The sequence below is a fragment of the Ciconia boyciana genome, chromosome 1 (assembly GCF_034638445.1).
Source record: "Ciconia boyciana chromosome 1, ASM3463844v1, whole genome shotgun sequence".
Classification (NCBI taxonomy): Eukaryota; Metazoa; Chordata; class Aves; order Ciconiiformes; family Ciconiidae; genus Ciconia; species Ciconia boyciana.
In genome coordinates this window covers 211,085,522-211,110,579 of record NC_132934.1, presented here as the reverse complement: position 1 = coordinate 211,110,579, position 25,058 = coordinate 211,085,522, and the positions used below count along the sequence as shown (strand labels likewise).

Genomic DNA, 25,058 nt, shown 5'->3' with positions numbered 1-25,058 from the left:
GTCTTATTTGACCAGTAGCCAAAGACAGTTTTGAATAGTTGCTATCAATGAACAGCTCATAATAAAGTTTAGCTGTCAAAATTATGGAAAAGTTAAGTATATTTTTGAGAAAATGGCAATCTGCTTATGGACAATCTGGGCAGACTGGGTACGTTGGATAAAGTATACATTGTGAATCATAGTTGTGCAGCTCTTGTAATAGTCTGGAAGTCTCTTAGGATTTAAAGCAAGCTGAACAACTGACAATCTTGGAGGAATTCAAGTGTGGTTTTATAATATCTGGTTCAATAGACTGAACTGGATCACTCTCATTAGCAATTATGTGTTTCACCAAGCATCTGGAAGCTTCATTGATGTTTATATTTTCCTGCAAGTGAAAGAGAAAGAGAGGTTGATTAGTCAATATTAATTACACCATGCTGCATATTTCCTGTGCATAATTAAATTTTTCTCTAGGCAACATCAAAAGTTTACTTTCCTTAATAAACAGCTTTTAAAAATTGACTGTATTAGATCATCCTTACTGTAGTTTTTAAGTTAGGTTTTTTGTATATTATGATTAATATCTCCTTTAAATTATACACAGAGCTCACTTTAAATTACCCCAAACTCTTGGTGATTTGACTGCTTCAATAGACTAAACAAACAAATGCCAGAGGGATGTTAAAGACAGATGCCTGAAGTAATGCTCCAAAATCCATATTTTACTGCTTGAATAATGGTTACTCTGATTTTCAAATTATTCATTACCTATCAGCAACTACAGCCATCAATAGCATTTATTTTTTAAAGCCTTTTCCACAGTTTCAGGAAGATTTCTGTATACAATGCTCACAAAGAAACCTGTGATGAACCAGATTCATTGAATAAATGATACAATCTCAAGTTATTCACAAAACAGTAAAAAAAGTTCTGTATCATTCAGAGTCCTCACTTAATTTTTGCTGAGGCTGAGTTATCTCTAATGTACTGCTTCAGAAGAGCTAAATCACCCTTGGTTTCATTTGTAAGACAGAAATCCTCACTCTAGGAGTTTAGAACAAAAGGCAAAGCATGTCTTTTTCTACATGTGCCTTATTTCGACAGCATTTTTAACTTTCAGCAACCCTCACTCTGTTTGTAGAATAAGCAAAGCTGAAACAGCCTGATCAGTGAGACACAGCTCAGCCCAGCATATAAAATAAGCAGTAATACTGAGTAAGGATTTTTTTTAATGACAGCCACTGATATGCTTGGAATGAAAAGTCAGGCTTTCTGGCATAAATGACACTCTTCTACTCTAACTATTGGTATTGATTACTTATTTTATATGACAGGAGATTAGAAACCTCACTGCAGCTTCATTCTTCTGCGAAATCGTATTACACACCCACATACACACATATAGAAATGCATACAAATATATATGTATATATTTATGTATATGCACATACTCCTCTTGCCCCAAAAAGATTGTGGTTTTATTTGCAATCTAAGACTGACCCAGGTTTCCAAGCTGAATCTGGAGCCTGTTGTACTGAGATCATAAACACCCATGCACACAATGCCATGAAGTCTACCTTCAGCAAATTCTCAGCATCAATTCAGCATCATTAATAAAACAACCTGTAAAATTTAACATGTGAAACATTTTTCTTGCATGCTTATGTTCAAAAAAATTCAGATGAGATGCTTAAGTATGAAGCTGACCTATAAAAGAAAGAAACCAAAGTACATGTGTGTGTTTCAGTAGAGATGGTACAATTACATGAAGATCAAAAGCTAAAGTAATGGATTCGGTGAGGCTGATTTCTAATCCCCTTGAAATCAACAGCAAAGCCCCACAGACTTCGTTGACCATCCCTTTGCACCACAGTAAAGAGCTGAAATCTGGGGACCTAATTGAAGATGTTAATTAGTGCCAAGATTTCACAGGTTTCTTCAACTACACAAGTAAACTTAAATATCTGAAAATTGACCTGTAAAGAATATCAGTTGGTTGTAAAAAAGTTATTTACATACTAAGCCCTAGAAAGTAATACAGAGCTGGGAATCAGCTCTGTACTGAGATGTTAAAATGTTACTGCATCACATGGCTTTCTCAGACCAGACAAGCAAATTCCTCAAGCATGCACCAAAAGTCTTTTTCAGAACACTGTGAAATTTTATGAGAAAAAATAGACAATAAAAAATATCTCTCAGTACTGCTTAGAAAGCTGAAGACAAAACACGATTGTTAAATGCAGAAAAACGCACATGTAAAAATCTTTTGCCTTTATTAATGGACTGACAAGCATTTCATTTACCCATGTTCTGCTTCTCTCTTGGGATGGCAGCATGCATTTTTTCAATAATGTCTTACTATCTGAGATTGTGCCCAAACTGATTAATGTTCAGATGTATTAACAGAAACTCTCTTTGTCAGAGGCTTAAGATCAGCATTTTGTAAGAGTGGGAAAGGGAGAAGGAACCCAAGCCCACAAAAGCATAAAACGGGTATAGGTGCACATCCCTCATCCTCACTGGTGATGGATAGAAGTCCATGTGCCAGACCTGAGCCTAAAAATTCAGAAGGGAAAAACAATGCTGTTTTACTTCAACCAGAACTCAAACCAAAGTGAAATTGGATTATTAAACCTAATTTTAAACTTTTATAGCTTTTTGGGGGAACAAAGCCAATTTGAACATGCAAGTATTGTTTTGACATTAAAAGTCAAAATATTTAGTTTTGGCAATATGAAAATCAAAAGCTTCTCTTTTTCTGCCTTGCTCTTTCTCCTTCTTAATTAAATGATTTATCAAATTTGACCCATATTCCTTATTACATTATTAATTGCATTTTGGGTTGAGTTTGCTGTTTTCCTGGTAAGTGTCTGTCCGGATCTACTGAATATCTGTAAAGTGGGATTAGATACAGATAGAGATCATCCCTGGGTCTGGCCATTCCACTTGAAAATGTGATGAGATTTCACATTGACTGTGAAACACCTGATGCGATCCACCCGAGAGTACTGAAGGAACTGGCAGATGTGCTCACCAAGCCGCTTTCCATCATTTACCAGCAGTCCTGGCTAACTGGGGAGGTCCCAGTTGACTGGAGGTTAGCAAATGTGACACCCATCTACAAGAAGGGCCAGAAGGAGGACCTGGGGAACTACAGGCCTGGCAGCCTGACCTCGGTACTGGGGAAGCTGATGGAGCAGATCATCCTGAGTGCCATCACACGGCATGTAGAGGATAACCAAGGGATCAAGCCCAGCCAGCATGGGTTCAGGAAAGGCAGGTCCTGCTTGACCAACCTGATCTCCTTCTACGACAAGGTAACCCGCTTAGTGGATGAGGGAAAGGCTGTGGATGTTGTCTATCTAGACTTCAGTAAAGCCTTTGACACGGTTTCCCACAGCATTCTCCTGGAGAAACTGGCTGCTCATGGCTTGGATGGGTGTATTCTTTGCTGGGTAAAGAACTGGCTGGATGTCTGGGCCCAAAGAGTGGTGGTGAATGGAGTTTACTCCAGTTGGCGGCCGGTCACAAGCGGTGTTCCCCAGGGCTCTGCGTTGGGGCCACTTCTGTTTAATATCTTTATCAATGATCTGGACAAAGGGATCGAGTGCACCCTCAGTAAGTTTGCAAATGACACCAAGTTGTGCGGGAGTGTTGATCTGCTTGAGGGTGGGAAGGCTCTGCAGAAGGACCTGGACAGGCTGGATCGATGGGCTGGGGCCAATTGTATGAGGTTTAACAGGCTAAGTGCAAGGTCCTGCACTTGGGCCACAGCAACCCCATGCAACGCTACAGGCTTGGGGAAGAGTGGCTGGAAAGCTGCCCTGTGGAAAAGGACCTGGGGGTGTTGGTCGACAGCTGCCTGAATATGAGCCAGCAGTGTGCCCAGGTGGCCAAGAAGGCCAATACCATCCTGGCTTGTATCAAAAATAGTGTGGCCAGCAGGACTAGGGAAGTGATTGTGCCCTTGTACTCAGCACTGGTGAGGCCGCACCTCGAATCCTGTGTTCAGTTTTGGGCCCCTCACTACAAGAGAGACCTTGAGGTCCTGGAGCGTGTCCAGAGAAGGGCAACGAAGCTGGTGAAGGGTCTGGAGCACAAGTCTGATGAGGAGCGGCTGAGGGAACTGGGGTTGTTTAGCCTGGAGAAAAGGAGGCTGAGGGGAGACCTTATCGCTCTCTACAACTACCTGAAAGGAGGTTGTAGCGAGGTGGGGGTCGGTCTCTTCTCCCAGGTAACAAGTGATAGGACGAGAGGAAATGGCCTCAAGTTGTGCCAGGGAGGTTTAGATTGAATATTAGGAAATTTTACTTCACTGAAAGGGTTGTCAAGCATTGGAACAGGCTGCCTAGGGAAGTGGTTGAGTTGCCATCCCTGGAGGTATTTAAAAGATGTTTGGATGAGGTGCTTAGGGACATGGTGTAGTGGTGGTCTTGGCAGTGTTAGGTTTACGGTTGGACTCGATGATCTTAAAGGTCTTTTCCAACCTATATGATTCTGTGATTGTGTAATTCTGTGAAAAGGCTTCTACTTTCAGTCCATGCCCACCTTCCTCTCTACCAGGGCACCATCCATTCAGATGCCCCTGCTGAAGTTTGTGACTGAGCTCTTACTTCTTCAAGCAAAATGTGCTGGTTTGCAAGGATTCACTATTCAAAGCATTTGCACCTATGCCATTAAAATTCTGCCTTTTTTTCTGTATGAGAGGAAAGGAATAAAAAGTCCTGTCCATAATGCGAGTTAGATCAGAGAAGCATTTTCTTATCCTGAACATTTATATGAGCTGCCTAAGCTGTGCAGATGAAAATTTCTGCTGGGATACAAAGGGAGCAAGAGAGGCAGGGTGACCCCGGCAGACAGCACAGCTGTTTTTGAACTTGTGTCTAGCTCCAGCCTTCTCCCATGGTTCAGATGACAACTGGTACGTGGCACGGATGAGAAGAGACGTGTTAAGTAAGTCACTCGCTGCAAGGAGCCTGTGCTCATGCCAACAAAGCAACTCCTGCTGTCCAGCTCTGTGCCTTGACCACTTCCTTTCTGATGCTACTATTGCCTTTTGTTACAACACTAATCCTACAGTGTCTACTCCGTGTCCCAGGTCTGTGGATCAGACATGGCTGTATTCTGGTCTGTCTAATGAAATATTGATTTCTGCACCTCTCCTCCTACAGTGTGTTTTGCAAAAAAAAAAAAAAAAATCAATATTCTGCTAGGCAGCGAAGCAGCTGCAGACAGTAGAAGGTGATCTGCTATCCAAACACAGACACCCAGAGACCTGGTAATTTTAGAGAGCAGAAGGTGTTGAAAGGCAATCTAGGGAAGGGCAGAGAAAAGGGAGCAGGTAAAAATCCACCCAACAAATACAAAGAAACCAACAATCAGAGCATAAGATTGGACAGAGAATCACAGACACCCTACTAATTGTACTGAAACATGGAAACAGCCCCAATTATGCCTAAAAATAAAATTAATTATGTTTCAAAAAAGAAAGAAAATATAGGTGAGACAATAGAGTGAAATAATGTCTTTCAGTGGGTCTCTATGTTGAAATGCCTTAACTGTGATCTCCCTTATGGCTTTTGTTCAACACAAAACACCACAGGAATTGTGACGATTGCTGCAGTTCAGACTTTTTTCTTTCCCCTTCCCTTCCCTTCCCTTCCCTTCCCTTCCCTTCCCTTCCCTTCCCTTCCCTTCCCTTCCCTTCCCTTCCCTTCCCTTCCCTTCCCTTCCCTTCCCTTCCCTTCCCTTCCCTTCCCTTCCCTTCCCTTCCCTTCCCTTCCCTTCCCTTCCCTTCCCTTCCCTTCCTTTCCTTTTCTTTCCTGCCTTGCCCTGCCTTGCCTCGTCTCTTCTTCTTTCTCTTCTCTTTTCTCTTCTCTTCTCTTCTCTTCTCTTCTCTTCTCTTCTCTTCTCTTCTCTTCTCTTCTCTTCTCTTCTCTTCTCTTCTCTTCTCTTCTCTTCTCTTCTCTTCTCTCTATTCTCTTATTTTTTTGTTTTTACTAACTTTCTTTCATGTTCAGAGCAAATTCTTTAGGTCATACTGAGGGCCCTACTCTGCCTCCTTGCTGGAGCCACTTCTGAACATCAAGATGTTCAGGGGTTATCTAGCTCTTGATATGGTACAAGATGCACCTGTAGTGCTGTAGCTTGTTTTCCAGCCTGCTCTGAGGGCACTTTTATCTTCACAGTTCTCCAAACACTGGGGAAGGTCTGTTTACCTATACTACATTTAAGGCTGCTATTACTCAGCACTGCATCTTTGATGTGCTTATCTTCACAGCACCTCTCTGTGATAGGGAAGTGCTGCTATGGCCATTTATCAAATGGAGAAAAAGCAGAGGCCCAAACAGAGGAAACTGCATGAAACCTGTTCCAGCACACGGTGGCTAGTTGGAAAGTGGGAGATGGCATAGTCTGAAGTCTTCTCATGATAAGGGAGGAACACAACACCTTTCTTTCCCAAGGCTTGTGGGAGAGTTTTTACTGCAAGACCAAAAAGGATCTTACTCATATTATGTTGCCTTTGTTGCTATTAGTCCTCTCTTCCTGCTTTTCCTTTACTTCTCACACTGACATTCTGACTTAGCATGCTAGCTTTTATGAAATCCTTTCCTGGTCATATCCCCTTGCCCTGTCCCCTGAGATGCCTAACCCATTTCTGTGACTTTCGTGCCTCAGTAAGCCCCAGCACCTGAAAGACACTGTCACAGTCAGTGATGCAAGAACTAAGTTGTGAATCCAGCCCTAAGTGATTTATCCTGCATCAGCCTGCCAATGTCTGCCAGAGCAAGGACCTGAACCCAGCTCCTGTGATGATGTCTGACTACTTGAGTTGGTCTTTCTCTTGACCTCATCAAGAAGGAATGCAAAAGTGAAAATCAGCACATGCTACTCTCTATTTTATTACCAAACAAAGCAAGGCAAAGAAAATAACTCTGAGCAATCTCTGAAAACCAGAAAGGAACACTGGAGGACACAAACGAAATTAGTTTTCTTTGTAGATCCATCTCCTTCAAATGTATGTTTTCAAAGGGCAGTTTCAGGGAAAGGATAGCAACTCGAGGCAGGTAAGTAGAGTTGCATGATTTAAAACCTTTGAACCTATTGCTATGGGAAATAATATCATAGTGTTGTAATGCAACAATCAACTGGAGAGAAAATAAATACTTTATTGAATGTGTCTCAAAGCAGTACATAAGCTCAGCAAGCTGCTTTGCATTCTGGATTGCCTTCCCCCTTACCTGTCAGCTGTAATGTAGATGCAGAACATTAACATTTAGAGCATTCCATTTTAATATATGAAATAAATCCCCTCAGATTAGACTGCCTCTTAGCTTTTTACAGAAGAAAAAAGGTCTTTGCTAGTTTTATGGGCCTGTCTCACTTCCAAATGAAACTTTTTTTCTTTGCCATGCAGATATCTTAGATTTGTCTGTCTGGTTGTTTACCGGTATAAAACTGCTCCCTTTCTACATTTGGGTAGTTTCTTTCTCTGACTGAATCTGATGCTTTTGAGTCTTACCTTGAAAGTCAGGGTAAAGAACAATGTGTATGCAGGCATAGCTACCTAACATGGGCACTTGGGAAGGTCTAAGCCAGCACTGCTTGGAGACATGACCTTAGACTCTGTTACTGGAGTTAAAGGAAATCAACTTCCCTTAAGTAAACATTTACAAATTCTGAAATATTCAGGTATTAGATGGGAACCTAGTGAGAATCACATAGTTTCCACATTTTATTTCTATATTGCACTAAAATCCAGGAGCAGGGATATGACTTTCAAAATGTTTTAACCTGCACTCCCCTGGAGCAAGGAATCTGAGGGAATGGCTCGACATGCTCCCTTAGCAGAGGTCCCTTGGAAACTGCTGGCAGCAGAGCCTTATTAAGATGTGCTGTACTGCTGTGGTTGTGTTTCTAGGAAAACACAAGCATACAAGTTAAAAGCCATCTGGATGCATGAACATGAAATTCATGGATGTGAACTGCTGTGACTGCAACCCTGAGAACAAGATAATTTCTGTAATTGAATTCTTAGAGCTGATTGGATATTCGGCAACAAAATTGTTGGACTAAATGACCTCCAGAGGTCCCTTCCACCCTCAATTCTGTGATTCTGTGAATTAACAGCTTTTGGCCAGCGCTAAATAACATGTTTCATAAAAGTGATCCAGAGAGCTATAGGACAGCTCTAATACTTGTAGGATGATCAGAAGCAACTCCTCTTCTTTTAGCCACAGGAAACCAACTCTGCAGAGGATTCTGCACAGAGTGACTGTATATCTATCTGAACTGAAAGCTTCTGCCTTAGGTGTCAGCTTCATTTCTTGGTTTATGGCAGAAGCTGAAATATTTTCTAAAGCTCTGTGTGGTGAGATTGGTTAGACTTTTTTTGAGTGAATTAAAAAGGCAATGTAGGGAGCTACACATCCCTAACTGGATCCGGCAATCTCAAATGGATTGCTCTGGTTTCAGTTACCAGATGAGCAGATTAGCTGTAGTGTGTCAGTCTAATTCAAATACATGTCCAAACCTCGTTTGTCTTTATGGAACTCAAAAACACATATCCTGTTCCTCTGCAGTCTACAGTATAGCTTGTTTTTTTCAACTTTCATAATAATTGTCCAGTCAGAAGAATTGAAGAATTTGTGATTTAAACAAGGGATAGTAGAGCTTGGTTCGTGCACAGAGCTCACTGGTAAGACGAGCAGAATTGTTGTCCTTGCTTTATGGAAGAAGAGGCTGGATCAGAGGAGAGAGTGACTTTCTGAAGGTCACCCGGTAGATCAGTGGAAAAGAGGACTCCTGATTCCTAGTCCAGCATTTGGGCACTATGACACACTGTGGACTGCCTTTCAGACAAAAGCTGGAGAAGGGACATGTTATTATCCACCTTTCCTAGAGGAGGAAAGATTCTATAACTTTTTCTTGGTCCAAATCGGATGTGTCCATATAGCCCAGAGACTCAGTGCTCATTCAGTCTCTAGGCCACGATGCTCATCAGACAAGGAACTGCGTGCTTAGCCTCGTTTGGTAAGGATCTGAAAAGCATGGCTACCAGCCTTTCTGGGCAATTTGGACAAAAAGTGAATGTCTTTCACCTAATTCTGTATTGCTGACAGCGGAATTACAGCAGGGAAAAGAGGAACTCCGGAATAATCACAGCACAGCTATGGTCAGTTGTAAGGTATTTCAAGTTATTTCTGAAGTAGGTATTTTCAAGCACATTTAGTTTTGCCTGATTTGTCTGTTTTGATGCACAAATTCCGTTTTCATTATGAAGTGATAATAAGCTTGAAATTGCTGCTTTTCTAATCCAAGTCAAAAGCTCACCTCTTTGAACTAGGAATGGTGGAGGAACAGTTTAAAGGCTTGGAAATGTGAGTGGAGCTCTCAGCTACTCTGGCCACATGCTGGATAATTAAATGTGTGACAGGAAGGAGAAATTTCCTTCCGTTAAAAAAATGCATCTTTCACAACAGTTGTAGTAATGAAATTTATTAAAGAATTTACTATTAAGGCTTATTTCGTGACTATCTGGGGATATGCCTTTTAGACTGCAATCAATATGAACAAACCAAATAACCATATGTAAAAGAGGCCAGTCTTTCCACTGGATATGTAGCAATATGTGTAACTTACGACTATACTGCATTGTGCTGTTGCCCCACAGGGCCCTTCTTACATGGCAAACTATCAGAACAAGTTCTTCTATCTCTGTAGGCAGCAGAAGATTGGAACAGGCTGAATATTTCCTTTAGGTTAATGTAAGAATCAAAACTAATACATGAGAATGCATTAGATGGCTCAATTGTTTTATACTGAAGTTGTTAACTTAAGAGAAACAGCACCAGGGAATAATACAGTGATGTTTTTTGGTGTAATTTGCCAGTGCAACAGACAAAAATTTCAAACCATTGACAGCTTGAAATATGGTAGGTACATATATAGCATGATACTTTCTGCAAGGCAACCAGAACTAAAAGATGTATTTTTATAAATAATCACCTCTGTTTTTCCGAAATGCATAAATCATATTCTGTTTGCTCTGAAGGCTATAACATTTCCAAGCACGTCTACAGAAAACCTCTGGAGATCTAATTATTCCAGGATACCACAAAAAAGAGTTATTACTTATTTGAACTGCTAAAAATGCTAGCTGCAATATGATGACTTCTCTGTCAGTGTTATTCTGCTTCAGAAAAGAGTTTCTATTCTCTATAGCAACCATAGCTTTTTTTCCCCATAGCTGGGGTTTTTTTCCCCAGATCCAAGTTCAATTATTTAATATGACCTAGGCTGAAAGAATACCAGATACATGTTACATCCAATATTTTAAAATAGTAGTAATGACAACTTTTGTTTAGAAAAAATGCGTATCTTTTAGTTCAGAACTTAGACCAAGTGGGGAAATTATTCTGATCTAACTTAGCCTAAATGTTATGATTCTACCATCTTTAGTGGAACTATTCTTCTTTGCATCATTTTAAAGTCAGGAGCCTCCAACTCTGGGTGCAAATCAGGTCTGGGGATTGCAGAATAGCAGATCCTAGCCTTTAGTCTATAGCAGCAGAGAACAGTCTGATAGCACAGTCATGTGTCCTCAACTCTCACTGCTCCCTTCATAATGACTTTTGACTTGTCATAGCTGGATTTATTTCTGTTCTTACATGATTGCACTGATAACCTGAGGACTGCTTGGGTTTCTGAGTTAAATAAAGTAAGATAAATCTAGATATTTCCTTTGTTGAAAAGAACTCCTAATTCTATGTTGCTTAGAAAAACTTGGACTGAATTTTCCTCTGTTGTGACTTTTTAAAACTTTAATTGTCTTTTACACTTCCATAGTTCTGCCCAAGACTGGCTCCGTCATCATGGTAAAATCCCTCTGCAGCCTTTGAAATTGTTTGGACATTCATTCTCTGCCATGACCTGCAATGGCCCTTGGTACAATAAATGTGGTTGTTCTTTTTAAGAGATGGACAGGTGCTTGCTGGAGACTGATGTATGGAATTCATGGTACAGATTCCTTTCTCATAGGCCAAAGAGCAGTGACCAGCTGCATGACTTTGCTGATCCAAACCTAGAACAATGAAATGGCCCCATATCCTTAAAACAATAGTCCAACCTGTTCCCTCTCGTTCTCTTTGAAAGTCTTTTAGATGCAGGCATTTTAAAACAATCTTTTATTCATTTCTCTCCACATTATTTTTGTGATGGTTTTGCCCTCACATCATAGTTTTCAGTGAATTGGTTCTTGTCCCCAGGAAATGTAGACTCACACACATGTCAGAAATAAATAAAAAGTAATTCTGAAGAAAACAGCCATATACAGTGTTACACATCACTGGTGTACTAGATCCCAAATACTCACAACCAGATATTTCGTGTTATCTGTGGCCTGAAAGACAGTTAGACACCTAATAGAATATTGAAAAGGGGCAGAATATGTAGTTCTTATACAACTACTAATCATTTATCCTATACTAATCCCCTCAGTTCTCTACATCTTCTTCTTGTAGCTGCTATTCCAAATGCTTTGCTCTCTAGGTTTTCTTTTTTTCCTGGAATAATTAGTTTTCTGCCATAATTATCACGAAGAAGCTGATGTAAGAGATCTTGGCCTCTTTCTTAATCAGAACTAGACACTGTCCATAATAAAAGTTTAGTTAGCCTAGAGAGGAACACTAGATTCTGGTGGCCTCATACAGCACAAATCAGCAGAGAACCACAGACCTGAATTCAAACCAGGTCCTGCACATGCAGGAATGAGAAGTACCCTGTTCGCAGAGCGAGATAATTTACACAATGACCTAGACCAAAATGTCTCCCTAAAAATGGCATTTTGAAGAAACAGTGACTAGTTTTGAGACCCATTGGAGAGGAAAGCAAAGACACTGACCACAAAGACTTCTCAGCCCAGAGCTCATGCAATGAGGCAGACTAGGACACACTGCTAGTCACCTGCTGTTACTTCTGCTGATTACAAGTGAGACTTCTTTTAAATATTAATGCTTAAAGAAGGAGTCAAGACCAGAAAAGTAAAATACAAGTATACACTCCAAAGGTTCTTAAGTAACTTTCATGAAGTGGTTAAAAGAAATCAAACAATTGAATGTAGCATTTTGGCTTTCGGTCTACTAACAATCTAGGTCAAAGCAGAGTTTACTTTAAAACATCCAAACGTTCCCCAGAGCTGTTAATGATGACACCAGCTTTCATAATTGGAGAATACAATAAACACAGTAAGCATTGAGCTGTTGTGATTCAATCAATATTTCACATGCCAGCTCTCCAAATCTTGCATGCACTGAGATTATCTGAGAACTCTCAATTTGATATACAACTCCACTGTACCTTGGGCCATTATACTCTGAAAGTCCCAGTGCCCTTTCTGATTTTTATCTCCATTTTCTTATAGGCACCAAGGCAATCTGTACAAAGGCAAGGAATTGAACCTCAGAGCAGCTCATTCAGCACTTTGACCACTGATCTTTCCTTCCTCCCCAGATATGTGACCTTTTTGAAAAGGCTTTTGAAAATGAGAGCTTGTAACAGTAAGCATCATACAAGTGCTACGATAGACTGACTTTTTTCCTGGAATCTAACAACACAGTAAAGCTATTGTCTCAAATCAGCATTTCTCAGGCAAAGTGGTTATAAAATATGTAGAGATAATATTCACTGTTAAGAATTATGAAAAATATCTTCATATCATTTAAAAGAGGTAGCTTTTGTGCCTTGCCAAAGGTAATCTTCCTCCCCAGGCTATTATGCAGTAAGTTTTTGACCAGTTACAGACTTTACTGCTGGCCTATCGTATTAGAGCAGCTGCATTTCAGAACATTGCATATAATTTACTTTGCAATAAAAGGCGTAAAAGAAATGGAAACATATTAATTTACAAATTCACCTTTAATTAATTCCACCAAGAGAGGAGCTCTGCAAGGTACACATTTCAACCAAGTGAACTATTTTAGGAACCAATTTCTCTATACTTGGAGAAACATTTAAAAAGAAAGGGAAACATTACCTTGGCTGATGTTTCAAACCAGCCCACGAACCCATTCTCTTTGCAGAACTGATCCATCTTGATGCCGTTGTTCATAAGAACATCTATTCCCTGGTCGCATTTGTTTGCTAAGAGGACTGTCGGCACAGGTTTGCCATTTGGAAGAACCAACTTAGAGTCCAAATCCTCTTTCCATTTTGTCACTGCTTCAAACGTTGCAGGTCTTGTAACATCAAAGACAATAAATGCCCCCATGGCCTCTCTGTAATATACCCTGGTCATGTTTCCAAATCTTTCCTGACCTGTGATGAAGAAAGTAAGGGGAAAAAAACCACCACCTTGTAAAAATCACTGCTTCCAATGTAGGTCAATATTTCATATGCAGGTTTTCTAAAGGAACATTACTGAAGGTAGGACTTCATTTTGTAAGTCTCTGGAAAGCTGCTCTGTGTCTAAATAATGATAAGTACCATGCTAGACTCTTTTGAATGAAAATGCAAGAGATTATAGCATGAAAAAGGAGTTTTAAAGCAAACAGTCAAGGAAATTTAATAACTTTTTGACAAGCAAGAACTTCAGTGTACAGTCTTATTAAGATGCCAGATTTCTAGGTCTGTGGACAGTACCAAGGGTCTTGGTGTATGTTATAGGACTTTAAACAGGAGTCACAAAAAATCTAGGTACCAGACTGGAAGCTCCTTGATACTATGGTATTTTGTGGAAAACACCTAACACAACTGATCTGCTCATGCATGAAGAAGATCCTGCCTATTCTCATGCAAGTGATAACAATCAACAGTAACATAATTAAGCTCTGGAGCCATACCAGGCATTAGAGTCATTATGAACTTACTTTTACTGGCAAACTAAAACACAGAGGTGAGAAAGGTGAATTTAAAGACTTACAAACATTGAAAGTGTTCTAAGAAATAGCACAGCAGCAGCAATATGAAGAGCTGTATTGCTCCAGTGAAAAGATCTGGGAGGAGACATTTCACACTAGATCTGTTTAGAAGCTTTATGTTTTCTTAGCTGAATTCAAAGTGTTTTCTGTGTATTCAAAGTATCTTTGTGAGCTAACAGTATATTATTATATTCAAACATGGCCATTTGTAAATATCTATCATTTTATATGATTAACAGTGTAAAAATTAATACACTTGATGTCAGGATGTGGCATGTTGATCAGCTGTGGGCTTGTTAATATATATGCTGTTTTCATGGGAACTTTGAAAAAATGTTTCCTAGATTGGAAATAAATTACACAGAATTTTTCTTGAAGTGAAAAAATAGAATTTCCATTGATGTCTACTGCTGAGCTGTGATCTGAAAAAGAAGAATTATAAATTCCTGAAACATCTCACAAGAACAGCAGTCTTTAAGCAAGACAACTCTTGTATTTAACCATATCCTTCCATAGCTGAGAAAAGGTGCTATGAAAATAGACAACATTCAATGGAAACCTGTTTCTAGCCTCATTTTCTTAATGTGTGTAATTTTGAGTAGGTTAGGAAGACAAGAAGATTGGCAGTCTGCCTCTGACCCTAGGAAGGTTACCTGTGGAGGTTTCGTCTAATGGAAATTGTGCTGTCAAATATAAGTCTGGGTTGAGAACTGAAGAGTGCTGATTACTGGACTTCGAGACCATGCAGTTCCATTTAATGGAAATAGCACTGAATGCACTTATGGGGTCAACTTCATCTGTTTGTGATGTTTATCTTTGGTTTTATGCACTAGTTGTTGCAGCAAGGAGAAAGCCATTCACATGATAGAGAAACCAAAAGTGGATGTCTGTCTTCTCCAAATTCATGCTAGATTTTTTTTACCTTAAACAAACACTGCATCCCATTGATAAAGCAAGATAGAAATATATCATTTCTGGGAAATAGGAGGTCATATTGAAAATTTCTTATGGCTATGCTTTATTAAAATGTCTCATGATTCCTATCAGTGGGCTAATCAGATGAATGGCTAAATCATGTGCTGTTCAATAATCTCCTTGTTGAGTAATTTTTTTTCATCTGCAAGAAGGTGCCTTCAAACAAAAGTCAAGGTCTGATTAGAAACTTAGCAGTGAGCCAAGCAGCAACATATACAATTAGGTTTTGATGCATATTGCATTTCAGTGATACCTTATACTTCTCATGCAAAGTTCTTGAGATGCTTGCACTGTAGATGAGATGTAGATGATGTAAGAACAGCTAAACTTGGGTGTTACACATATTTATTGGGACACAGATCTCTAAGATAGGTGGGACATGTTGTCATAGAACATGAACTAAATTATTGATTTGCAGCATAAAATCATTCAACACAAACAATCAAACTTATTAGAAGAATAAAAGGCTCTTATGATGTGATCTTTTGGCTAGTAGTGGCCCACAAAGTTCTGGCAAATGGTATGATACTGATTCCTCCTCCTGCTTCCAGCTGCTTTTGCAGATACCTAGGTTTTTCACTGCACAGAAAAGCCACCACGATTGTAAAAGCAGCTTTATGCAGGAGGACAGAGCTCACCAATTTCCATTATCAATCACTTCAAAGAAAGAGAAAGAATGGAGCTGCTGGCTGAATAAAGTGCCTAAACCCTTTTTGAAGTGGTCTTTTTCCCCATCAGTTGCAATTAATATATGAACATACTAGGCATAAAGACATTATGCAACTGTGAATGAATAAGAGGTGGTTTGTAAAGCACAGACTTTTAGTTTTATGTCATTTGCATAATGGCTTTACTTTTATTTAATTTACATTGTGAAAAAAGTGATCTCTAGCGTTTGCATTGTGCTTGGAGAGTTAAATATTGTGTCTAAGGATCCAGGAGGACTCTTTTTTCCAAAGATTCTCCCTTACGTGAACAAATACACATCTTAATAGATGAGGTTCCTAAAACTTTTTCATTTAGCAGAATTACTCATGAAAATAGCCACTGTTTGATGTATTCAAGGTGTCAGAATCTGGCCTTAGGTTTTCAGGAACACAATGGCTTAGGCAGTAATTAGGCTAGAAAACAGATCAACCATTAGGTATTCAGTGGTATCTCGCAGGGAGCCTTGAACATTAGAATCTGCTTTATTGCAAGAGGGACTGGGCAAGATGGGTTTTGCTTTTCATTGGAAGGGTCAGAAACTTGTGAAATGTTTGTTTGATCTGGCCCATTGTACTTTACCGCATCCCTTGCAAGGTCACTGGCATCTGGCATCAAACCCCACGAGTCTGATGCCCTTTGCCCACTGAAACAGTGCTTTACATTGTAATTCATCAGCCCTAATTTAGGTTCCAAAAAATTAACTGGGTGTTTCTAAGATTAGGGTTCCTTTGTAGTCAGAGGCTGAGAAGAGATACCTAGAGAGATACCTAGAGGGCATCTCCTCAGCAAGGATAGACACGTAAGAGTGGTGACATAAGCTTCATGATGGAGATATTTATCTCTACACTCAACCTCCTGGTGAGCCCAGGGTGAGTAGCTTATACTCAAATGGTTCAGTACAAGACGTCTAATTGTTAAACCAGATGAATCCTTCCCCACTTTGAAGTGAACCCAGTGAGAACAAGGCGCCAAAGCAACAAGATTTCCATTAAAGGGAAGGACTCCCTGCCTGAATGGCACCTGCTTGCACATTTATCCTCATCTCAGTGGCACCTCTGCATTAGGGAAAGGTATAATTTCAAGGGCTTAAAGCAATCAACAGCTGAATATTCATAGTTTATAAAAATGCACCCCACATAAATTTGCCAGCATGACTTGTACAGAAATCTACATTTTCCATTAACCACTATCATCTCTGATAAATTTATAAAAACTAAAGTGCTAAAACTCCAATAATTTCCCCCATCTCACCCACAGTATCTGAAATTCAGTGCAAGATAAAAATTGATTTAAACTGCTTAATGCCCAGCTTTACAATGTGTTTTACTTCTTGCCACCATCTTTCATCCTAAGAGGCCAATGCTTCTGGGAACCACTGTGCTTTACAGAGGGCCTTTAGCCAACATTGAGAAGCTGGAAATCTTGGAGAAGATTTAAACATTTTTTACCTTTCACGTCAAAATAACTTTCAGAATTTTCATCCTTGAATTCAAGTCATTGTCTTTATGGACTGAAACTTAACCCAGCCTTGAGATGGTGTTCACCACCCCAGAATATGGAAAAGCAGGCTGCAGCAGGATCAGGCCCACGGATCCCACCACAAATCTATACTGAAATAAAACCATCACAGCGAGGGGCTTATTTGTGTTTGCAGAACAGTAATTTCAAGGTAAGTTAGCTTAGAAATCACCATGACTATCTTATTTATGCATACGTACTGCCATGCTTAGCAGCCACTAAAATCCTAAACCACTGAAGATATGCTGTGCCTGGCATTAGTGAACAGTCTGTTTACTCCTTCTGGAGCATAATAGTCTTAAAAAACTTTATAACTTCAGAGACATTTGCCTATATCTGTGCAAAGACTGCTGTTTCCGAAGGCGAAAGTTGCAGGGAAAGGAAATGAAACTGTTCTTTCACCACTGGTGGTTTGTGGATGTCTTCAATGCATTGGACCAGCTGTTTATGAGATGAGATCCAGCCTTGTAAAAGCAAACCAACATATTTTTGGTAGCAATGAATAATCCAGCCCACACATACGCAGCAGGAGGGATAATGGTGATGCTGACACGGCTGTGAAAAAGTAGCAGGGGAGGGGGGAAGGCTCTGATGTGCTGCTCTCTGCCCTCTGCTGCACTCAACAGAGCTGCTCCCTGCAGTAAATCTGCAGCTAAAACTGGTCTTCAGAGAAATGACAGGGCTGTATGGACACGAAACATGGACAGTAGCACTGAAAGCAGCCTTGCAGAGAAGTAAAGAGCAAATACACCCAGACCTGCTGTCCACAATAGCTGGTTTCTTCAAAAGCAGTCCCAGCCTGCATCTGCAGGGCCACCCCCACCACAGCAGCCTTGTTCAAAATCTGATTAAGAGTTTCTTTTAAAGCTTTCCTTCTAACAACCTGTTAATGAATTTAAAGGACACTCAAACAGAGGCAGCAGAAAATATAAGGAAACAAAAAAAAAAATTGACTAAGGAGCAAGATTTAAAGACGTATCACACAGCAGTAAAGGTGATGGCCCACTTTAAGAGGGACAGGAACACCAAATGTGAGAATTTGGGACATTCAATGAAATAAAATGGAACTGTGGGGAAGAAATTAAAGACAAGGAGAATTTTACCATGTATATCTCCTCCCACACAAAATAGTGAAAATTCAGACACTTGCACTTGAAACTTTAGGCATTTCACTGGATCAGACATAAATTCATAGATTTTAATGCCAGTGTGTTGTTACAGATATCATAACATCATAAACCATGAAGTTTTGTCCAATTATTCCTGTTTAACACCCATATAGCTTCAGGAATATATTATCTGTTAAAAAAACCCAAGTCTTAAAGTAATAATATGTGATGCAGAACCTACCTTATCCTTGAATACTTTTTTCTAATGCTTAGTTATCCTTATTGTTCAGTGTTTATCTCTCATCTAAATAAAGGCAGATTCAGCATTTAGCTATTAGCTCTTATTATAGTTTTGTTTACCAAATTAAAGAATACAGAAAAATATGTTACAGAAACATGAACTACATTTATCTATGAAATTAGGCACCAGATTAATCAAATTTGGTTTTTCTTCTTATGTCTGCAAGGGTAAATTGCTTGGTCCTACCATAGCTGGAATATGTCACTCCTCCCATGAAGTTACCATGTATGTAAATCCTACTAATAGTGTAGATAAGCTTGACACTAGTTTTACGCAAAACAGTTTTGAGAAAATTATTTCTAGATTGTTAAATAATTTACTACCCACTGATCCACACAGTGAAGTGCAAGGAGGAGTACACATTATGCTTAGTAGTAAGTTCACTGGCTGTATAATGGAGGGGGAGGAGAGGATGTAAGAGCTAAAATTATATATAGATAGAGAGATACACACACACACACACACATATTTATATATTGATACATTTGCAACATTTGCTTCAATTCAAGATGTCCTAAATGCTAAGCCATTATCCTTCAGCCTGGTTAGAGGCTGAAAATTTATTGCTTTACCCCCAAAGATAAACATGACCTAATAACAGAGATTCTGCCAAAAGAGAGAGGATGTTCTGAGACCAGAGATTTTCTTTTCCTCCCTCTTATCCTCGCATATTTCTGTTTTGCAAGTGGTGATATATGACCAGCCTCAGCCAGGATAAAACACTTCCATTCCCTCCATATTTCCAATCAGTTTTACTTTGCTTTCATTTTTAAACAACTTTTTTTCTCACCAGCCAGATGCCTTATTTGTGATAACTTCTATGCCAGCCCCACGCTGATCTGAATTCAGTGTGTTGCTTACAGAACTTATTTTCTACGTGTAGCCATCAACAGCTAAAGCTCCTTACACAGAAGCCATTAACATGAGACAGCAACTCTTTTTATTACCGGCCACTGTCTTGACCTTCACAGAGATGCTTTGAATTGAACAATTCATATGAAATTTAGTACTATGCTGTAATTCTGTCTGTCATGTGTGATAACTCAGAAAGCATGCTAGTCATTCAGTACTACAACTTGGTGTAATTGCTTCTGCAGCCTGACTGAAAGCTACATCATATGATCCGCCAGCACATGATTAGTAGTGTAATAAATCTCTGAAACAAGGCAGGCAAATACATTCTTTAAGTTCCTGATGCATTCAGAATTTACTATTAAAGGCCTTTTCTCTTGCAGCAAAGTTTTGCTGGATGTGTATGTATTTATGGTTATAATCAGTCACTGGTGAGCAATAAAAGCAATGCTTTCCCCATTATTCCAACTTTTAATAAAGAAAAATGAGCATAGATGTATTTAATATCATAAAAAACACAAGACTATACTGATGGGTAAAAAAGCTGAGTTTATGCATGTTTTGGATAAAGCAGTGTTGTTGCATAAGTTTTAGTACCTTGGTGCCAAATTCAGAGCTCAGACATGAGGCAGCTAAGTGTAGAAGAAAGGCACTCCCTCCGCCGATAAGAATGTCAAGAATTTCCTCATTTCACTAGTTTTACTCGGTACCATTCCAGACTAGATCACTGAACCCACAGCTCAGGCCACAGACTGGCACAGTTGCCTAACAGCTGATATAATTTTCACCTCTATTCCCTACTTAACAAATGTAACTTCTTAATTTAATTGAGTTTTTAAAACGCCCTCCTTTTTGCTGTAAGCTATTGTGTTATAGCTGTACTTGGATTCCTGCGTACATTAAATGAAAAATGATTACTTATAGCATGCGAAATATGTCATCAAGATAAACTTTTATTTTGTGGACTGAATAAAAATGATTAATTCCTAGTAATGGGGGTGGCAAAAATAAAAAGTTGTGGTTTTAATTGGAAGGCAAATATAAAAAATCCGAAGCACTGACAGCAACAATGACAAATTCTGTGGTTTTTAATTATGTAAGCAAGCATGCATAGCTGGACTTCCTTATTCTTTTTCTCCCCACACAGAGTAAATTATCTTTTTTTTCTTGATGTTGGAATAAGGACAAGTAAACATGAGTAAATACATTTTTAACAACCGGGATTATTGCCAAATAGAAACACTTCTCTTTTCAAAGCATGTTAGAAGTTTTTTACATTTCATTGGGCTGAAGGAAGGAAGGTAGAAGAGCGAGAAAGGAAAGGAAGAAGGAAGGTATTTTGATAAAGTAACTAGGTGATACTTTTTCCTTATCTTTTAAACTATAAAAATAATTTTAACCATCTTATTGAATCCCTCATCTCTTCCACCAAATTAAATAGATGCAACAGGAAATTCTTGTTACTCTCCCTCCCATCACAGAGATCTGTTAGTCTAACGAGGGAAGCCAAACAGCAGCAGCTGCGGGCGAAGAACTGGAGCATTTGGAGAGAGGTGCCCGTGTCCCCACACACGTCTAAGGGCTTGGGAGGAAAATCAGGCAGGGCAGGTTTCATTCTGACGCCCCTTGTTTGAGAGTCTGCTGGCTTTAGGGGAACTCCAAAATGTCACTCTGCCCTTTAAGTTTTCTCTCTTCAACCTCCTCTCCCTCACCGCATAGGCACTGGTAGTTTCCAACTTAAAGATTAGTAGAAATTAATTTGGGTCTATATTTTGTATTGTCTCTGGACAGGTTATGGGGCAAAGGGTTCTCCTCTGTACTCACCGGCAATATCCCAGAGCTGCAGCCGTACCACAGTCTCAGCATCCCAGCTCAGCACCTTCAAGGCAAAGTCCACCCCGATGGTGGCCCGGTAGTGGGGGGAGAAGTTCTGGTGGACATAACGTTTGATGATGCTGGTTTTGCCCACTCCCAGGTCCCCGATCACCAGCAGCTTGTAGAGGTGCTCCTTCTGATTGTGCTTCTGCATCGTTCCTGTGGCTGCGGCTGCTCCCTGCAAACTGATTGCATGCTCTGCCCGAGGAATCCTGCCAGCCCGAGGGGGAGAGAGTGAGGAACCGGGGAGGGAAGGAGAAAAGGTAGGTGGAGGCTCTTTCCCTTTGTACGGAAGCAGGATCACCAGCTCCAGCAGGCAGCCCTGCTGGGAGATAAAGTAAGCAAGGGACTGGGGGAAGAAAGTCTCCCAGAAAGTTTTGGGCGTACGTGTGTAAAGGTCAGCACGAGGTGTGCCTGGGATTAGTCTGGCTACTAAAGACTTTGCAGGAAAATTCATGCAACAGTCCTGTTCCCTGTTTCGCTCCTCGCTGGAAGGACAGTGTTACTGTTGTGCGCTAGTTTTACACACTTTTTTTAATCACTGTCTTCTTGGTGACAGTTTATCACCCTGTGCTTGTTTCCAGACATCTTTAAAATGCCAGTCACTGCAAAAAAGCAGAAATCTCCTTTCAGAGGTTTCACACCTCCATTAAAATGCAAAAATTAAACCTGTGTGACTTTAACTTTGGATGCGATTTGGTTTTAATCAATGTAAGTCAGTGTGAATGCAGTTATATCACTAGAAGTGGCAGTTAGAGCAATATAAAGCATCTTTACATGTGTCCATGCTAGGAGGGCTGTGTGAATTTAATTATAACAAATACATATTTTTAAGTTTCATAAACATACTTGTGATTGTCTGTCTGTACCTATAAGCGTGCTCACATCTGCTGAATGCAGCACACAGCTCATGCTTTGTCTTTTTGTACAACCGGACTCCAAAATGCAAAAAATCCAGATTTATCCCATGACTCCGATAATCAGAAGTTATGAAAGCATAACAGCATTAGAGCATATGAATGCCCGTGTCTCAATGGTCCTCTGTTTTCCAAAATAAGTGATATCGAACTTGCAAACAATCAAACACATTTGAGTAAATCATTCCACTGACATGATTCACCCTATATTTTAAACGAAGAACACGGTGACAGTTTCAACTTGGCAGCTTCGCTGGAGACCCCTATCCATTGCCTAGAGGTGTCTGATTCTTTTAACAGTTTTGATGGCAAACCCCCAGAATTTTAATATTGTGTGAAACTCATCCATGAATGATTTTTAGATTTATTGATGATCTTGATAAAATGAAAACACATTTTACACTTATTTAAATATTATTTGATGGAGTTCTTATCCAAATGTGCACTGAAATGGCATTAGAAATTTGTCATTTATCCAAAAAGCTGGATTTTAGTACACAAAGAATTCCGAACACTTATGTTATGCAACCTTTTATAATCAGTCTTTAAACTCAAACTTTAAACTTTGTATATACACACACACACAAAGTGGAAATGAATAATTTGAGGAGAAAAATGTCTTATTTTCCTTGAAACTTTTTCTTTTTAATAAGAGGCTTTTTTTCAATAAGATAAATTCTCTTTCCAAAAACAAACTGGCATTTGTATCCTTCTGTTTGGAGAGAAAATTTTAAAGGGCTTAGCCTTGTTAGCTATGGACATCATAAAAGACTACAATTTGAGAAGCAAACCAGTTCACTCCAATCAGTTACTATCTTTGCATGATTCAAGCTTATTATTGTTGCTACTGGTAGCGTGCAGCCTGTGAATCTTACCTTCACAGCACTGCTGTTTTCAGAAAGGATCCAGTACCCAAGCACTTCTAAGCACTCACAATTCTCCTGTAAAGTTGAAGATTTCCCATTTTAGAGATTAAAAAAAGAACAGGCTGAGAGGGCTTAGCAATTTAAGAAATTATGAAACTGGTGTTTTGGCTGAGGTTGAAATTACATCTGATCTTTTATCCTTCTTTGATGATGGCCAATGCTCAGAGAACAATGCATGGAAGATCCCTGTGAGCAGATATTAGGTAACTGGAGGTCTTAGGCTATTAGTAAGTGTAGTTAGAGATTGGCCTACACTCAGAAGCATAAGGCTTTACTTCTCTCCCAAAGTTTTTGTTAGCATTAGCTACAATAGCTCTGGATAATCATGTTATTTGTTTGTTTCCAGTTCTTCTTTGAACCTGGCTAAATTCTTGGCCCCAGCAATACCCTGGTACAATATGCTCCTCATAGGCTTAATCAAGGTCACCCTGGGATGGTGGTAGGGCTACAAGTGAGGTGATCAGCGAGGTGTTCAGATATGAGGTGAGCATGTAGGAGGCTTCGTTGCATTTAGAGGGATGATTTGCTGAGCTAAAGTGAAGCATGAACTGAAGCATCTTGTTGAGGGAAAGCTGTATACAGATCTCCAAACTTCATGGTGAATTGGCTTTTATAGACACCATCTGCTGAATGCTCTTGAGGTGGGATAAGGCCCTCAGCCCTGCCTTGCTCCACCTTTTTGGAGGACTGTTCCCACGTCCCGAACTGTGTCTGTACTGGTTTGGTTTCATTGTCATCTGAAGGGACCGGGTGTGGATGTACTGCTCATTTGCAGCTCTGCTGCAGGAACAGTAAGCACTGTCATGGGGGAAGGCAGATAATTTAGACTGGCCATGTCTTCAGTGATCACTGCAAGACTTGTTTGACAATGCCAGCTGATCCCTTCAGGCACACAACCAGGTTACTGGGACTGAATGATCTGCTGCAGGCAGAGGTGTCCAGGGAAGTGCACTTAGCCTGGAGCTGATGCAATGCAATCTGTCTTAGCTGAGACCACAGTTAAGGGCTGTTAATATAAACCATATTAGCTTGCATTTCCCACCCACAGGTAGGTAGTTAGCAAGGCTCGGCTCACACGGAGTAACTTGTTAAGCTGGGAGAACCAGATGGTGTCTCTCAGCCCTTATTCTGTTGCTTCAAGTCCGTCGACAATGTCCAGGCAATAAGAATGTGTAAACATGCCATCAATTTAGTTAATATTTCACTGTTTATATTTTGGTTGTCTGTGTTTTATCTGGTAAAGACATACATTTAAAACTTTGTTAAATCAATATAAATAATAATTAAAATCTTATGTGACAGTATGTATATCTATGCTGCTTTATTTTTGTATTCCCTGCCTATCCACTATGCTATTTGCCACAATAGTGTCATCTGATGCTCTACTATCTCTATTTTAATACCTATACCAATATTAATAGAGCATATTAACACTCTATTTTAATCGGCAAGAACTGATACAAACTGTACACGTTTGTATCTGTTGTAAATAATAACATTAAGAAAGTTCCATCAAATTAAGGCATTACAGAGTGTGTTGGCCTCAGCATAAAAGTGAAACTCATTTTACAGGGATAACTCAGGAATTTCTCACTATTTCTCTGTCATTAGTAGAGATCTTTTTCTCTGAGAGAAGTGATAAAATTGAAGATGCAATTACTTTGACAGGAATCAAGGACAGCATAAATGCATCTTGGATCTTATCACTCCTTCTCTTTGCATGGCATATGCCACAGAAAAGGGTGTCAATCCTGAGTGAGCACCATGGTTGTTACCAACATACCTTTTAAAAATGACAATGTTGTCTGAGATACCATGAGGTACCACGAGGTAATAGTTTTTGTCCAAGGAAACACATTCAAATTATTAGAAATGCATGTAGTTAGAGGATTGCCATCTAATTATCTAGGGGTTTTACACCACAGCTATACCTGGCATCTTTGAAAGTCTTGAAGGGATTGGCCTATGCCATCCCATTG

At 39.7% G+C, this 25,058-nt stretch overlaps 1 protein-coding gene across 1 annotated transcript; it reads right to left on the bottom strand.

Annotated features, from left to right (window-relative positions):
• Nucleotides 1-214: 214 nt before the first annotated feature.
• Nucleotides 215-23,495, bottom strand: RAB38 (RAB38, member RAS oncogene family). The gene is made up of 4 exons (XM_072855144.1): nucleotides 23,467-23,495; nucleotides 21,186-21,448; nucleotides 13,016-13,296; nucleotides 215-367 (listed from the first exon to the last, which is right to left on the bottom strand). Exons 2-4 carry the CDS (start codon nucleotides 21,388-21,390, stop codon nucleotides 215-217), a joined length of 639 nt encoding a protein of 212 aa, XP_072711245.1. The 5' UTR covers nucleotides 21,391-21,448; nucleotides 23,467-23,495.
• Nucleotides 23,496-25,058: the final 1,563 nt, after the last annotated feature.

Excerpts from the sequence above, each read along its gene's own strand:
- RAB38 (XM_072855144.1), bottom strand. The coding sequence starts at position 21,390 with ATGCAGAAGCACAATCAGAAGGAGCACCTCTACAAGCTGCTGGTGATC. Across the intron at positions 13,297-21,185 it reads GCAGCTCTGGGATATTGCCG|GTCAGGAAAGATTTGGAAAC; the intron begins GTGAGTACAGAG and ends TCTTCATCACAG. Across the intron at positions 368-13,015 it reads GGTTTGAAACATCAGCCAAG|GAAAATATAAACATCAATGA; the intron begins GTAATGTTTCCC and ends TTTCACTTGCAG.